The 17,091-nt window shown below is 36.9% G+C and overlaps 1 protein-coding gene across 1 annotated transcript in view; it reads left to right on the top strand.

Moving 5' to 3' along the window:
- The window catches only part of COL28A1 (collagen type XXVIII alpha 1 chain), a 77,098-nt gene that overhangs the window by 26,969 nt on the left and 33,038 nt on the right, over window positions 1-17,091 (top strand). The window contains exons 14-23 of the mRNA XM_035897434.1: window positions 3,902-3,970; window positions 5,458-5,526; window positions 6,784-6,852; window positions 7,791-7,859; window positions 9,459-9,527; window positions 10,224-10,292; window positions 11,651-11,719; window positions 12,744-12,815; window positions 15,214-15,285; window positions 15,976-16,044. Of these exons, the coding sequence (XP_035753327.1) occupies window positions 3,902-3,970; window positions 5,458-5,526; window positions 6,784-6,852; window positions 7,791-7,859; window positions 9,459-9,527; window positions 10,224-10,292; window positions 11,651-11,719; window positions 12,744-12,815; window positions 15,214-15,285; window positions 15,976-16,044 (696 nt within the window). The remainder of the gene's footprint in view (window positions 1-3,901; window positions 3,971-5,457; window positions 5,527-6,783; window positions 6,853-7,790; window positions 7,860-9,458; window positions 9,528-10,223; window positions 10,293-11,650; window positions 11,720-12,743; window positions 12,816-15,213; window positions 15,286-15,975; window positions 16,045-17,091) is intronic.

Here is a 17,091-nt window from a genome sequence, read left to right as displayed (position 1 = left end):
TTTCCTTGTGAAGAAGTATAGTTCCTAGGTACCTCAACTAGCTTAGAAATACAATATATCAATAATATCTGTTAAAATATCTATATCTACTTGCACTGTTGTTGCCAATGTTTACTTTAAAGATGAAGTCATCACATTTGAAAGATTATTTTTTACTATAGCTTAATCATTATCACATTATAGACTGAAATATAGAGTCTTTGTGTTCCTTACAGTATGTATGTGCTTTCTTAAAAGTAAAGAAATTACTTATATTGGCACTAACTGGGACTCATCATAACATAACAAACTATTTGGGGGGGGGAGGGGGGATGTAGACTGTTAAGTATGTTCCAAGCTTAAAATGGTATAGTTTTAATATATAAAAATATTAAGCTCAGATCAAGTAACTTTCCTTCCCATTGCTCTAGCTGACATTAGATGCCACCTGAAGGAAAATCCCCACAGGGAGAGAAAAAAATAATTTGAGCAGAGTGTTAGACAAAGAAAATAATTACGAAGAAGCTACTTCGAAAAGCAGACTTTTCCTTCTACATGTAGAGATAATGATATTTTTGCCAGCACTTTATGGTATTAATAAATTCCACATTACCTGTAGGACCAACCCCATAGAAAATAAAAGCCAGGCTTGCTAATAGCCATATGAATTTTGAAATATACAGTCTTTAAAATAGATTGAGTAGTTTAAATTTCCAAATTTTGCATGTTGTCTGGTAGAAGGTGGGGTTTCTTTGTGCATTAATATTCAGGTATCCTCTGCTATCAGTGAGAAAGCATTCAACAGAACAATTTTTCATCCTACTGCTTACACTGCCTATACCAGTACCTAGTACAGCTGCTGCGAGGCAGATTACATGACACCAGTCATTGGAAAGAAAACTGTGTTATGTTTTTATCATGGTTAAAAATAGAGCTTTTGGAAAAACATTAACTTTGGTAGGACTCCCATCTGCACTGAAGGCTGCACATAGATTAGCAGAGCTCTATCATGTGGGTGAACTTGTGGAGGAGCGAATGATTTGTGATAGGAAGCATCTCTCAGAGTTACTGTCCTTGGGAAGTGCTGTCAGGGGCTGTCAGAAATAGATGCAAGACACAATGGCTGTTTAGATGGCGGGACAAAAATTTTGGGAGACAGTTTCCAAACACAACAAAGTGGTTTGGTTTATTGTTTCACCTGAGAATGAGCCTATAGTTATCAAAGATCGTTTTTCAAAATGGAACAAGTTCCCACACCATTTCAGAGGTTTAGTTTTTACAAATGGAGCCAACGTGCTTAGTGGTGTTTGCTGTTCCCAGAGTAGCCTTCTTACACATAGTGGTGCTGCATGCTGCTGAATTATTATTTTTTTATCTGATAGATTATTTTTAATGTATTTTCACCTTTGCATATTTTTTTGCATTCATTCTGTGGGGCGTGCTAATACATCATGGCCCAATGGAGATCCCAGGCTACCTTCTCCATGAAAGAAATGAGGACTGTGAATTTGAACAGCTAATATTTAGCATACTGCCTGGCCTTACAGCAGTCTGTGCCTATTTCTTTCTCACTGAGGCACCTCTTCCTTGGAGAAGTCCATCCCTGACTAGACTGTTTCCAAGCCCTGAAGCTACATGGAGCTGTATCTGTTAATGTTGCTTGTCAAGTGGAGAGCTAGTGAAGTAAGAGTTGGTGGTGAGGTAAGGGAGCCTATAGGCTGAAAGGCAAAGCTTCTTGGGCACCAGGCTGGCGTGCTTGGCTTAATGTTCTTCCAAAACCCATACTTCATGCATCTTGACCAGCTTTGCAAGAAGCACAACTGTGGGTAAAAGTGGCAGAAGTATCTGTGTCCTTGAAGGAGCGTCTATGCATGGAAGTTGGCTTGCAAAACTTTCTACCAAAACCTTAATGCAACAGTTTTACTGTTTACAGCTCTCCTGAGGATGATTTTGCCCTGGAAGCAGAGCACACCATTGGGTGGGTCTGTGTAACTGCAGCACTGTGACTTTGCTGATACCATTCTTCCAGTGCACTTGTACATACGGATGCACAATCAGAAGCTGAACTTCCATTGATGCTTAGATGCCTGGGACCTGTTGGCATGAATGAAATTCAGTAGCCTAAATTACTACTGTTGGAAATTAAATAAAATTCTAAGTCACTAAAATCCTTATGAAAATGTGCTTTTAGTATGTATTATTTTCTAAAGAAACAGTATAAAACATTTCATTACATAGTTCCCCTAGTTCTTGCCTAAACAGAATTGGCCCAAAAAGCCCTGAAATTCAGCTAACTGTTGGCTTAAAGGAAAACAGTACTTAAACCAGAGAATTAAAGAGGAGACAAGAACGAGCTTTGGTTGTATTCACTTTATACAAGTTATTTTTGATCAGCTGATTTTAAAAGGACAGTTTGTTCAATGCCAAATTAATCCCATGGAGGAACTGAAGTCTAGAAGATAGGCCATTTGAGGAATTTTTGTTGTTGTTGTTTGATCAGTTTCAAAACAAACACAGAAGGAAAAAAACAGCTATGAACAGAAGGGCCAATTTCTAATTGGCTTTATATCAGTAAAAGTTGCATCGTTTGCAATAATCTGGGTACACATCAACCAAGTTGTGACTCTGGTCCAAAACACTTAATGAAAATATTGTTAGGAAATCCAAACAATAAGGTCTATCTAGGAATACAGTAAATTTCTTTCATAGAATCACAGAATGGTTTGGGTTGGAAGGGTCCTTAAAGATCATCTAGTTCCAAGCCCCCTATATTCTGTATTTTGGCAACAGCTACATGCACAGAATCCACATTAAAGCAATGTCAGTGTTGCTAATATCCTATCAGTGTGCTATGTGGAAATACATGTGCTGTTCTGCTGAGTTACACAAGCTTTCTCTGATTTTTCCTCTGTCTTTTAAGACTTACTTCCTATTGATGCTGTATTAATTTATTAGGTTATGAAGGTGTGCTATAAAATCTTGTATTTTGAATAAGCATTTAATTTCATAGCTGCTCTTCAATTTATCATGTTGTCCTGTAATGGAATGAATTTAAGACTGGGCATCAAGTTCCACTTTATTCTAATTTTAAAGCTGCAGTAGTAGCATAGTTTTCAGAAATTAAGCTTCAAGGGTAATCTGTTTATTTACTTTCTCTGTATATCCCCATTCCTGCATCTTAGCTTCGTTCTTTGGCAGATTACAAACTGGTAGATTTCTGGAGAAACATCTGGCTTTGAAGTAATTTTTTACACTTCCATTGACCTCTCAAGTGCAAAAATCTCAGGGAAAGATTTCAGAACTCAGCATATAAAATTTCTCAGTATATACAAAATTTAAACTCCTCCAAATACAAATACGTCCCCAGAAAATAAACACATTTTGATAAAAAACCTTTTTAATAATCGTGTGGCTATGTTGGCTTTATTAGAAACATATCGAACATGTAAGAGAATTAGGAGCTGTAGTCAAAGATAGCAGTAGGTACAACAGTCATGATATGCAGTTGTTGCTATGGGAATAACCTTGGGTGCGATGTTTAAAGCATAAACACTGCATAATTTCAAATTCGCATCTTTCTAGAAAAAAGCTGAGGAAGCACCAAGTTAATGGATGAAGTCACGACCAAAGATATGACAAAGAATGAATATATTTTTGATCTCTCCTGATGCATATGAAAGAATGACTTTATAACGTTATTATCTATCTCAGCAACTTGTATGGCCAGGATATTGACCCGGCTCCTAATCTAAATATTTATGTTTAAGGCGGGTTTTTTCAGGGGTTTTGGGTTTTGGTTTGGTTTTTTTTACTTTAAAAACATATTTCTATAGCCCTAAATGAGGCTGTGGAAAGACACTCTGGTGGAATTTGGTTAAGGTTCCATCTGCATTAATAGTTTCTTTCCATTTTTTTCCTTTAGGGAGAACAAGGCCCTTTAGGTCCCTATGGTCCTCCAGGACTCCCTGGAGTTGGACAGCCAGGACCCAAGGTAACTCTCTGTAATATGTTTGTTGAAGTGCTAACTGTGGACAGTCTTTTTTTGGATGGAAGTTCTCACCTGCTGTTTTATCAAACTCTTACCTAAATGTAAAACTGACACAATATTGACAGGTCTTTGTATTTGCATTTCCTTTCCAGCAACTCTTAAGTTTTTATCATGATCCCATTGATATAATAGAAGTCAGAAATAATGCCATTTAAATAGGGGTTAAATATGTGAGATCATTTTCAAGCACTAGCAGATGCTTGCGGTAATGAGTAAACCATACTTCAAGGCATAGAAATACATCTCAGATGCTGTGATACACAGTCAAGTGACAGATTTGCCTTGTAAATTCTTCACTAGGGAACAGATATTCTTACAGGTTATAAAATTCTCTCTCTCATGCAGCATTTAATTCCTCCCTCTTACTTTATTGCAAAAGACTAGAAGGTGGAATCCAGTCTTGCTTATTTGGAAGTCATGTCTGTCTGTGCTGGCCAGCCAAATCTCCTTTTGGAAAACTGCAAAAGCACCTGCATAGGAAACATGGCTACTTAGTTTATGAGAGTTTTGTCAGAGACCTACAGCTCAGACTCAAACAAGAAACCTAAATTGGGCAGAACTAGGTCTCACCCTAGTTATTCTGGCTGCTAAGTCTTTGGTGTTGCTTTATGCCATTTTTTCCCTACTTTTTGGGGCCAAGTGCCAGTGTCTAAAATACCTGCGCTTTTTTTGCTTTTACTGCTCTTATCTGTACATTCATTGAATTCTGGCATATTTTCTGTGCAGTGGGGCAGATCCTCGAACATAGAGAGGGTTTATATAGCTCAGAAACTAGTAATTTGCCACGTAAAAGGAACAGCACTGGGTCATTTCAGAAGGGAAAATAGTTGATGGAGAAGGAATGTCATTCCCAGTCTCTGTACTACTCTGGGGAGAGATACAAGTCCTTTGTGCTTTTATCCTTGAAGCACATACTCCTCAGTAGACTGGGGGTGAAGATTATGACATCTTATAAATAGAAGATACAGAAACTATGCTGTTCCTGGAGTTCCCATGCAATCCCATATTCCACTGAAGCAGGCTTCAATTTGAGTGCCTAGATAGAGGCTACGGTGAGGATCCCTCACACCTGAGCATTTCTGCTTCATGGTTGGGTTGTACTGCAACCAAATTTAGCCTGGCTTTGCTCCCTCGTCCCTATCATCTCTCAGGTCCTGCACTTTTAAGCAGTTACCCCTATGCAAAGTGATAACACCCCTTTTCTGTTGGCTTGAGGGCTGGAATACAATTTAGTGCTCCAAGTATTAATTGAAAGGTACCTTCAAATGTTTCTAACTTGCTATTTATGGGTTTTTTACATCAGGAGATGTTACACATTTGATTTCAGACCTTTCTGGTGACATCATTAAGTCATCTATATGTGAATGTTATGCTTTTTAAAAGCATTGAGTTGAATTAGGACTGAACTTTCTAATGTTCTTTTTCACAAGGGTGCTCAAGGTCAAGAAGGTAAAATTGGATTACCAGGACCTCCTGGAATTGGTGAGCCAGGATCACCTGTAAGTCAGTGATACATGCATTGGAAGTGGAAATACAGTAAAATAAGTCTTCATGAGTGTAATTGATTGACAGCAGTTATATTGGCTACTGATTCTATAAACCACCTTGTACCTAGTCTGGAGCAGTAGAAGTGTGTTCGGCTATACCAGCCCAGTATTGCAGCAGTAATTGCATGTGGCTTGCCCAAGCAGGAGAATAAATCCATGTCCAAACAAGTTTTGGGGAAATAAAAAATTGCTTGGTCCATGTGAGTAGGATTGCAGTATGCAGTTTTCAGAAAGACACGGAGTTGTATATAAATAGTTGTACCACTGCTTGTTTGAGTTGAGGATAATCTTTAAAAATTGTCTAAAATCAAATTTAAGAAGATGAAAATCCAAGCGCTGAGACATTCCTCAACTCCTGTGTGTAATTTGGATTGCTTCAAAAACAAAGACACAAATTATAGGGTTTTAATTATATCTTTATCTTCTGAATTACAGAACTTTAGCAAGCTTTTTGTAACGTTGAGTAGTGCTCACTAGCCTCTATTTTCTCCCTGAAATGTATAAATGTACCATTTTCTTGTGTATTCATTTTAAAATCTCAAAGAGGTTGTTAATTAAGAAGCCACAAATGTGGATAGGTGCTAGGTTCATTCTAATAGTATTTTTGAAAGTCACTTCGTGCTTGTAAAAGACCATTTTTCTCACAAAAAGTGTAGAAACTTTTTGTTTAATCAAGATCATCCTTAAAAACTCTTTATTAACTTTAAATAATGAAAGATAGCTGACTTTTATGGAAGAACAGAAAATATTACAAAAATAATTATTTCTATACTGGTGTAAAACAAAATTGGCATTCTCTAATTTTGTATGTTTAACCTGCCTTTTTGTATGAAAAAACCTATGTTCAAATTAATGATTTTCATTATGAAAATCACGAGATGATATGAAATTATAGGGAATAAATTTCACAGTGGTAAATGTATTTATTATAGATTAATCTACAGGTTCATTTGAGTTTTAAAGGTACAATCTTTAGATATTAATTACGTAATTCACACCGTTTCAGCATTAGCTTATTCTAATCTAAATCCTCCAATTAAGGGTTGCTATACTTCATTTTAATTGCCTGGGCTCAGACAGCTGTTATGGAAGCATTTTTATTTACCAGTGTCATAATAGTTGCAAGAACCTATACTAGCAAGTTAGACAAAATGTCAATAAAAACCATAATTGCTGGTATAGTCTGGCTATATTTTTTTTCTGTTACAGGGACCACGTGGCCCTGATGGTCTGCAAGGTGAGAAAGGTCTACCAGGAGAGGGCATTCAAGGCCAAAAGGTAGTTTTACGGATTTTTTTTTTTTTTCACGTTGTGGACCAAATTTGCAGTAGTGTCTAAGTTATTTAAGATCACTGACCATTCCGCTGTTAGAAAATGTCAGCTGATGGATCTTGGTCTTCTGAATCACTGTACTCTCTGAATATCCCCCCAAGTTCAGAAACTCGATCAAGATAATTAGAAAAAAGTTTTACAGTCCCTCTAACAGTAGTAAGTTAATTATTCTCTTATTTATGTGTTTAATAAGAGAACTTACTTTGGTGGTATTAATGAGAAAAATTGTCTTCTGAAAGACTACTTATCTATTTATGTTCTGTGTTGGAAGAAAACATTCAGGAACTGTTTTTATTCTGTCTTACCATTTTGGGAAATTACAAGATGGGCTGTATAAGTCTCTATGGACGGTTACCTCATTAAGGGCACTCGATAGGTTAATATGTGCGAACATTCCTTTTTTTAAACGTAAGTACAAACAAGCAAAGATTTATGATTAAATCACAACTGGGCTTCCCATCAAAATGTGTCCCTCTTTTTTAGTGGCTTCAAGATTCTCTAGAGCCTTGAACTACTAAGCAAAGAAGATTTTTCTTCCTTTTATGGAAAAGAAGTTAGTCGTGTCCTTGCACCAGGTTCTGAACTGGTCTCTCTGACTAATGAACATATTATCACATTTTCAAAATGTAACTTCCTCCTTCCTGGTATTTAATTTTCTCCTTTTGAAGTCTTGTGTTCAACAACACAATGAATGAAGATGAACCATGTTATGAATTATAACTGAATCGCTTTTCTCTAATACCAGTAATTCCACTGACTATTTTTCTTATTTGTTTGTGAAGGAATATTTTTTCTTCATTTTCCACATTGTGATGACCATTTTGTCTAGGATGGTGTTCTTTATAAATTCCTAAATACAGTACAAAACTGTTGCATATTTCTAGGGTGAAAAAGGCTCTGAAGGTGTAGCTGGTCCTCCTGGACTGCCAGGTCAACAAATCAAAGGTGAAAAGGTGAGGCACAGAATATTTTTTTAGTCATATCTATAGTTAATTATATTTATAGTTAAATTAATGATGAATTATTCACACAATATCACAGGTATACATACAAAGGTATGTTTTACCTGGAATCTGAGGAACTATGCTGTACCATTCCATGCAGCTCCATAGGCTGCACTTATCTATACAAGTAGCTGAGCCTGTTAACATTAACTGAAAGCACTAAGGACTGTATTCTATGCAGCTGGGAGTATGAGGGAAGAAATGGGCTTTTTCCTCCTATTTTTTTCAGAAATGTTGTATTTAAATTATTTTAAATTTTATTTAAATATTTAAAAAAAAAACCAACTAAAACCCTCTTTGAGTCATCTAATGGATGCAGAACAGGCAAAGGAACACTCTAGCTTTTGAAATTTGTTAGTTTTTTGGTGCCAAGTCCCCCAAAGAGGTATCCAGAACAATTTTCATTCCCTTCACCTGGTGAGATTCCAGCCTGTATCTTGTGCATCCCCAGAGACTGGCTGATGCAACATGCCTAGATGTCCTATAGAGCAGAGGCGGTGATTGCAGATCTTCCTTCTCATGATTTAGTTCCATAGGCCGCCTCCTACTCCCATTGTTCTCCTTCCCTCCTGTCCCCACAATTCCTGCTCCCCTTGTTGCTCCACACTCGGCTTCAGTGAGAGGACAGCACTGCCATCCAAAGTCATTGAAAGCTTTGCCAGCAGAGAGTGCCACACAGATGTGGGAAATATAATGTGAATTTACTCATCTCACTGTCTCGTCAAATGGCTCTCCAAAATCTGAAGAGTGTGGTGTGGCGTGGTCTGATTTGGCTTGTCTATGAGAGATGTGCTTGGTGAGCACCTGCTAGACCATCTTGCTCACAGCCTTAACTAGAGGAAGATTGGTTATCTGTGCTGGAATGACACATCTTATTCCCATGTCTGTATAGGAAAAATGCAGCAATGGCCAGGACAGTAAGCATTTGGGACTATTTCAGGAAATAAGTGTTTCTGGCATAAGTGAAACTACTTATTTTTTGGTTTCTAGGGACTGGTGTCACACATCATGACACCTTGACACCTTCATGGTCTGTGCCACTTCAATACCCACATGACCTCCCCATATTCCTCTAGTCCAATAATTCCCTTTGCCATAATTCCTCTATTCCCTCCCCAGGTGCTATACAATACCATTACAATACTACGTGACAGATTTTTCAAGAATACTCTCTAGCTGCTCTGTTTACACTTGCAAGTTTTTCTTCCTGAGAGTTGTGCAAGGAAATGTGTATTTTTCCATACAAGAAAATCTTTAACATTAATCTGAGTATGTAAAGATAAGCTATGGATCCTTCTAATAATAAAGTTACAGCTGTGATCATCTAATGTTATAAATGCGATAGAGTTTGTAGGTAAGAAGGGGTATTATTTTTATTAGATCAATTGCCATAGGCAGACTTTCAGGTATTCCAAACACATTTAACTCATAGAAGCAGCAAACTTCAAGATAATATAGCTTGCGGACTGTTGCTCTGTTTAGTTTAAAGATGTTAATAAGCTAGCATGGACTATTGCAATATAGCTCTTGAGAATATTTTTTGTATAGGGTGAACAAGGCCAAGTAGGACCACAAGGCCCAGCAGGACCACCAGGAATAGGCAATCCAGGAAGCCAGGTAAGTCTACATTTTGGACATGTAATGAGCATTTGCATGTCGTTTTTGTCTTATACTTTATCAGAGTCTAATTTTGATGTGAAGACATTAAAAATCTCACAGTGATTTTTCATTTTAAAAAGTATCAAGCTAGTCTTTAGGCAAAGCTTGTGAATGTAAGTGATTCCAACTGATGTGAATGGTCTTAGAATCCAGCAAACAGAAATTTGGTCCAATCTGCATAATAATTTGATAAATCAGATGCATTGCATGGATGATGACATATTATAGATCAGAGTTTCACAAGGTAAGAATCCACCACTTCTGAATTTCAACCCCTTTGAAGCTTGAACACAGCCTTCAACAGTTGGATACAGCAAAAGATCTTTTGGGCTTTGGTTTTTTTGAAAGGTAAGAGTTCATGCTTCCACCATACTGTCCCAATGAATCAGGGCTTAGATGCAGATACTGGGACACTTTCCACTTGTTTTGTCCCTAAACAGTAATTGTCATTACACTTGGATATGTCAGTGAAATCCACAGGACAGTGACAAAGGAAAAATAAAATAGAGATCTCAGAAATAAGCCTGAGGACAGGCAAGCAAATTATTTTCTTTTAAAGATAAGATAAAGTCATTATTAACTGAAAGATGGACACATGGTGAATTTCAGATGTGGAAGAGTGTAATGCCCTCACTTATTTATTTTGCTTTGTAGGGTGTACAGGGTCCACAAGGAAACCCTGGGGCAAAAGGATCTAAAGGTTTTGGTCTGCCAGGCCCGAAGGTAATGATTCAGACATTATTTTTTAAAAATAGCACCAGCAAGAAACAACAAGAAACGTATCTTTGCCAGGCTTTTCAACAGTGTGTTTGATGAGATGAAAATGTCACTCTTCATTGGAGATAACAATTCACTTCTGAGGGAAAACCACCCATGCTATCAAAGTGTTCCCCAAAAGGAGCATATGGCTTCTGCTTAGCATCAGCCCTTAACCTTAGTGGATGTGGATTTCAGGTTCTAAATGAACACAGGTTTATAAACAAAGTATCTTTCAGACATGTTTATATCAAGTGAGTTTGGTGCCACATACACATTGTGTTCAAGTAAAACATTTAACCAAACAACTTCTCTGTAAACCAGTGATGATTTTGGGACTTAAGGCTAGTCCCAACACACCTTCAGCCTGTCCTTCAGCCTTCCGTGGTCATCATGAGAAGAAACCAAAAGCAAAGATAGAAACACTAGGAGAGAAAAAAGAGCTTAACTGTACTTGGTAGCTGACAATGCACCACAGAAGGAGGGAAAGTAGGAAGAGAACAGGGAAGTGGGGTGAACAATTACTACTGTCAAAGCCCAAGCCTTTAGCGATACAGAGTCCAGTGGGCACTGTAAGAGGAGAAAAAGGGAATTGCTGAAATACTAAGGGGAGCAAGTGGAATGAACTGATGAACTCTAAAGCAGAAGTGTGCTTTGTAATCACCTTGATTTACAAATGGAAGACGTTAGTCACTGTAGCAAAAGCACGGAGAAACACAATAATTTTCTTCTGGGCATTCCTTTGCCATGTGAGTAGCAGTTACAGCAGCAATGTTTAATAGCAATGTAGGGACAAATAGGTAGCTGTGAGACGTTATGTATGAAGACAGTTTTCCTAGAGTGAAAAAGTATTTTAAAAAGCAAAATTGAAAAATGGAATTCCTATCTCTTTAACTATTTTAGAACTACAGGAAGGAACAATCATGAGGGTAAAACTCTCTCTTAAACAGAAGTTCTGATTTTTCTTTATTTGGACTCACTTTTCATTCAGTGACCAAAAAGTTTTTGATATAGTGGTATAAAATAAAATGCAATAAAACAAAAAGGAGAAAGTTGGAGTGATGTGCTTGCCTACTGCAAGGTTAAATAAAATAGATGCAGTCCTACAGCTTATTGGGGTTTTTAAAGACCAGAATTTTCCAGCTGAAAACTGCTTGGCTGAAAACCTGGCCACTTAGAATCATAGAATCATAGAGTATCTCAAGTTGGAAGGGACCCATAAGGATTGTCAAGTCCACTTCTATGTATAAAGCAGTTAGTGAAGTAGTGCAGATAACAAATGAAGCTAAATTGTGTTCCTCTGTTAAAAGACTTTTTGTTACTAGGGTCAACCAGGTGAACCCGGACAAAAAGGAGAACCAGGACTTCCAGGAATTGGCGTACGAGGACTTAAAGTGAGCCTGTTTTTATTTTTAACTGCTCCTTACAGGGTCTTCTAATGCTTTTGCTAGTTGCTGATAAACTAAGTAGATTTTTTGATATAAATGGACTATGATCAAAATAAGAAGGAATTTCAGTGACAGATACTCACTTCACAGTTTTAGCTTTTAAACTCAAAATGCTGCATTAGAGCTCCCACTCTGTCCTCTAAAATCATTACTTCTGCCATAACTGGAAGAGAGTTTTCCCCTATCTTTTCTAAGCTTGTGAGGTATTTCCAGGGCCAGTTGGAAACGTTACTACCTCTGTTGCCCTGTGATGATTTGAAAAAAGTCCAGTCTGTGTGACAGCGGTGGTCGTACTGCCTGCATCTTAGAAGAGTTGTTAAACACCTAAAGCTTTGACTTCAGCTGCCATTTTGAAAACTGTATCACATGTCCTTAATGGTTTAAGTAGGGCTGCCAAAACCTTGGGAAAGATGACATAGACATCTTGGGTTTGGTGATTTTTCCCAGGATCATGGAAGAAGCGCTCAGCAGGACTAGTTCCTATGGATAATTTCAACTCCCTGTGGCAACTCTTGAAAGTAATGCCTAGACCAGTTTGTACAGCCAGCGAGGTGTTAGTCTCCCAATCAACAACTCCGTTTAGGCATTTTTGGATGACCATTCCTTAAGTCCCAGATGTTTGACTTTGCGAGTAAATTACATTCATACCATACTGTTCTTGTGCACAGAATAACAAACAGCATTCAATCATGTTTTTACTCACTGAATAACTGTAAATTTGTTTAATACAAACCCATGATTTAAGAAGTAGGTGAGGAGCTTGGAAAGAAATTTAAAATACTTATTTTAGATTGTATAAGTAGAAAAAATTATTGGCTGTATAGAATATTTAACTTACTGGGAATAACAACCTTTATTTAAGCAAAAAATTGTATAGCATTAATTAATATTTTAACACACTGTTAGATCCATTTTACAGAATAAAAAAATTATTGAAGTATGCAGATATCATTATTTATTCTTCTTTAAGGGGGATATAGGTCTATCTGGACTCCCAGGAGAGAGAGGGGTGCAGGGAGATCCTGGGAAGTCAGGGGAAAAGGTAAGGAAATGTATTTTGCCACATGTAAAAAATGTAGATGAAAGAAGAACAAACTATTGTTCACAGGTATGCACTGGCAAGGAGTTCACCCTGGAGGAGGGCATGTACCAATGGTTTTGCCAGGGAAAAGGGACTAAGCTAGTTGAGATGTTTCCAACAAACTTTACTAACAGTGGCTACCATCTGAATCTGCAACTGATTTAGCTGCCCTGCCTTTTGTGGGCTATTCACTCCTGCTAAATCTTATGATCTTCTTGGAGAACAGACAGCTTTTGTCTTCAGCCTGTTCCTTATAGCCTAACACTAAGAAGTCATGCTCAAATTGATGTGACTTGGGGCATCTGGCAGGGTGGTGAGCTGTGGCTGAAACCTGTCAGCCTGGTACTGTCACAAACAGCTGAAACCAGGGCTGCTTGTTTCCAAGGGAAATTCTGAGATTTTAAGAGAAACTCTGCCACACTGGAAAAAAACAAGCATAAATTTTAAATGGTGGAAAGGAATTTAAAGAAATTTAAATTTAAAGGGCCAACCTGTAGAATCGATGAACTGAACATGATTCAGAGTAAGCAAATCAGTATTTTTTGACTGCCGGTCTTTAATCAGAAAATATCTGAATAGCTGTAATAAACATCTATTAAGAATGCAGCTTCACATTTTTTTCATCTACAAGGGCAGTGCAAATACCAGTTTGACAAGCTACAGCCTGAGGCAGTAAGCCTTCCACTGTGGAAAAATACATAGCATTTCTGTTGCTACTTAATTATTTTTTTAAAAAATTGAAATCACCCACTACATAAGTGCTCAAAAATGAAGATCCCAGTGTATCAGGTGTGAAACATCAGAATTAATATTAAATGTTGGATTAAACTTAAAGGTGGTGTTTGTATTTGGGAATGCTGGGGGTTTTTTTCTGTTGCATATTGCCTTTATTCTGATGATCAACTTGGTACTGTCACCTTCACTGTCGTAATCCATTGTAAGTGAAAATAGTAGTACTGAGCAGCTAGCTTGGCTATTCAGGACAGTGCAAAAAACAGCTTGATACCTCCAGTGAGTAGCATGGTGATGTTACAGCAGTTATTTGCAAGTGTGAAGCTGTCTCACAGAAGTGGGTTCCTGACTGATGCCCATCAACAGTATGCTCTGTAATGCCGCTTCCGTGAACAACTCAAATTAGAGATGGATTTTTAAACATTTTAATCTACTTTTCAATTTCTGAATTACCTACAGGCATTCTGATACACTAATCTGTCATGTTATGCATAAATATTTTGTAGATAATGTTCCTTAGAAGAATGTTTTATGTGGATTATTTGTGAATTATTTGAAGCAATGTTTCTGGCAAATACTTGCAGCCTGGATTGGCCTTTGGCTACAGAGTTGCCTAAAATTCTGCTTCTTAAAAGTTATTTTTCTTAGAATTGGTCAGCCAAGACCTTTTCTGATAATTTTGCAAGCGTTTCTCTTTCTCATATGAGTATATGCATGCAATTCTTCCTACAAAAGATTGATGCAATTGCAAATGGCACTATTAGAAATGTCTGTGAAAATAAGGAATATGAATGCAGGAGGGTGGAAGGGGTTTAAGGAGACAGAATACTTTATTTTTTGCAGGAAAAAAAATTAACCAGCTACTTACTGATGTTTTTGGGAAAAGTGTTTATGCAAACATTGTGTCTCATAAATCTGTTAATCCAATAAAATTAGCTACATGAAAATTAATTAACCATCTAATCTCTGTTAGGGAGAAAAGGGAGATCAAGGTCCAAGAGGCCCAGAAGGACCCCCTGGCAAAGGAGATGTAGGCCAAAAGGTATGGCTTGACATGCACACTGGAGAAATACTACAAACTTTAGAAGGACCTATTTTATAAGAGTGCAGATTCTGGCTTATTTTTTCATTCATTATGTCTTAAGTAGCAACTATATTTTAACTGATGATTTAAAAGGATTTAAGAGAGAGTGATGAGTTCCTTAGGCTGAACAAGTGCAGCAAAATCAGACTATAAACATAGACCCTAAAGTTAATTGGGCAGTAGAAATTTCCTGAAAATTCAGTACAGAGTTTTCATTAAAGTTAAGAGGAGGAAAATTATCTCAGTATGCTGACAGGGAGAGAGAAGGAGCTAAGAGATATTAGGTGACTAGTTAGATAGTTAGATATCAAATTAAAAGCCTGGAAAGATGTATTGGTAGACGGACAGCTTTTATGTCCCGCCTGGTTAAATTTAGGACATTTGGGGCAGATTCTAGAACTGAGTGGTATTTCAGTTGGAGTGGAGCATCAAAATGCCTTTCTAATTATGGATGTCATTATTGTTTTTAGTTATTTGTGTATCTCCCAGTTGTGAATGAATCTTTGCTGTGATTGCAAAAAAAAAAAGGGTTGTTTTCATCAGGGGGACCCCGGAGAAAAAGGATCCCAAGGACTGATTGGTTATAAAGGAGTACAAGGCCCAGCTGGACCAAAAGTAAGCTTGTTCCTCCAGGGTAACCCTTCACTTCGTATTTCATAAAAGAATCTATGGAATTTATGTGATGTACAAATTTCTGAAGCATCTTATGCTTGGAGACTTAACAGAACAAAGGAAAAGCAGAAATATTTCCATCCTCTGTTCTGAATGGCACAAAAGTCCCAAGGAGAAAAAGAATAGGTAAACATATAATTACAGATTTTACAGTTATGCATGAGCACTGAGAAGCTAAATTAAAGTTGTCCAAGTGATTCTAACCATGAGCATTTCACAAATTTTTACTTTGAAACATTAACTTCCTATTATAATATTTTGTAAGTAAGCGTTGCTCTGAATGATAAGGAAACTGAACTAATTCAAGTGTTCTGGTTATTCCATTGGCTTTGTAAGCCAGACACAAAAAATTAATTAAAGTTAAAAAACCAAATACACAGTTCAACCAATAGTTATTTAAAACATGAAACTTCGACCAGCTTTCACAAGAACAATAAGTTGATTTATGGTTTTTCCCAAATATTGTCTATTTTGTAGATAGATCTATATTGTAGATATATAGATATCTATAAAAATGGATATCTATAAATGTGTATATATATATAATATTTATAATATAAAGTGTTGAAAAAACTTTTTGCTACTTGTGCAGAAAATGTCTGTTTAAATCTAGATGATACCATTTTGTAACAGGGTGAACCAGGAGAGAGAGGACCACCTGGTGTTGCTGGATCATCTATTCAGGGACCTGCTGGACCAAAGGTGATATCTGATGTGTGTTTGCTGGAAACCAGAGATTGGAAAATTTCTAGTGCACATTTCTGTCAAAATTAAAAGAATATAAGTTAAAGAAGTTAAAGTTCCTTGTTGTAGTAACAAAGATGACTGAATTTTAGAAATGAGGACTGAAAAGTACTACAAATTAACAGAGAGTGTTTGTAGGCCCTTTCACAGGATGCCGAATTTAGTATGTGTTATTGCCTCCTGAAGCCATTTGTTAAAAAAAAAAAAAAAAAAAAAATCCTTATTACATTTCTGTTGTGTTTTGGACCCTCCTGTGAAATTAATCACTTCAAAGTCTTATTTTTTTTTTCAAATTTGCTATGCATTTTATTTCTTAGACTAAAGATTTCCTGAATGTGGCAGTAAATCCCTGCAGGAATGTGTCTATATATAGTTCTAAGAAGTTACATGCTGAACTAGATGACTCTTTGGAGATGAATGTTTGTATGTCACTTCCAAGTGAACAGCTAGCCTGTAGATACTACTTTAAATGAAATGTCATATATGAGATAGCTACAGCTACATCCACCTCATTTTCTCTATGGGGAAAATGTACCTGAAATGAGTGGGGCTTTTTTTTACTAACTTTGAAAGTTTTAAAAACATTTGAAAATTTACTACCATCACATTTTTATTTTAAGAATTAAATAGTTACTGTTTTTATAATATGTCAGTGAACTTTCAACTTTAATTGATGCTTTTCACCTTGGTGATAGTTTTTAGGGTATAGCAATCACTAATGTACTTCCTGTCACTCTAAAGTAATTTCAACCCCATTTTTCTTCTTCCTTAAAAATATGTATGCCTCCCCAGACAAGCACATGTAGTTATTGTGCATACAATGTACCCATCTGCCCAGCAGTGGGACATCTCAGAGGGCTAGGATGTGGTTTGGACTTGTTTGTACATGGAGGAGGAAGTAAGAAGGGAACACAAGAAGGTCAGGGTAAACCTGGCTAAAAATGCAACCACAGAGAAGAAAGAAAGGAGAGAATTGTGGGGTACCCATAACTCTTAGATTGGTTT

The sequence above is a fragment of the Egretta garzetta genome, unplaced genomic scaffold, assembly GCF_000687185.1.
Source record: "Egretta garzetta isolate BGI_Z169 unplaced genomic scaffold, ASM68718v1 scaffold30, whole genome shotgun sequence".
Lineage (NCBI taxonomy): Eukaryota > Metazoa > Chordata > Aves > Pelecaniformes > Ardeidae > Egretta > Egretta garzetta.
This window is presented reverse-complemented; position numbering and strand designations above follow the sequence as displayed.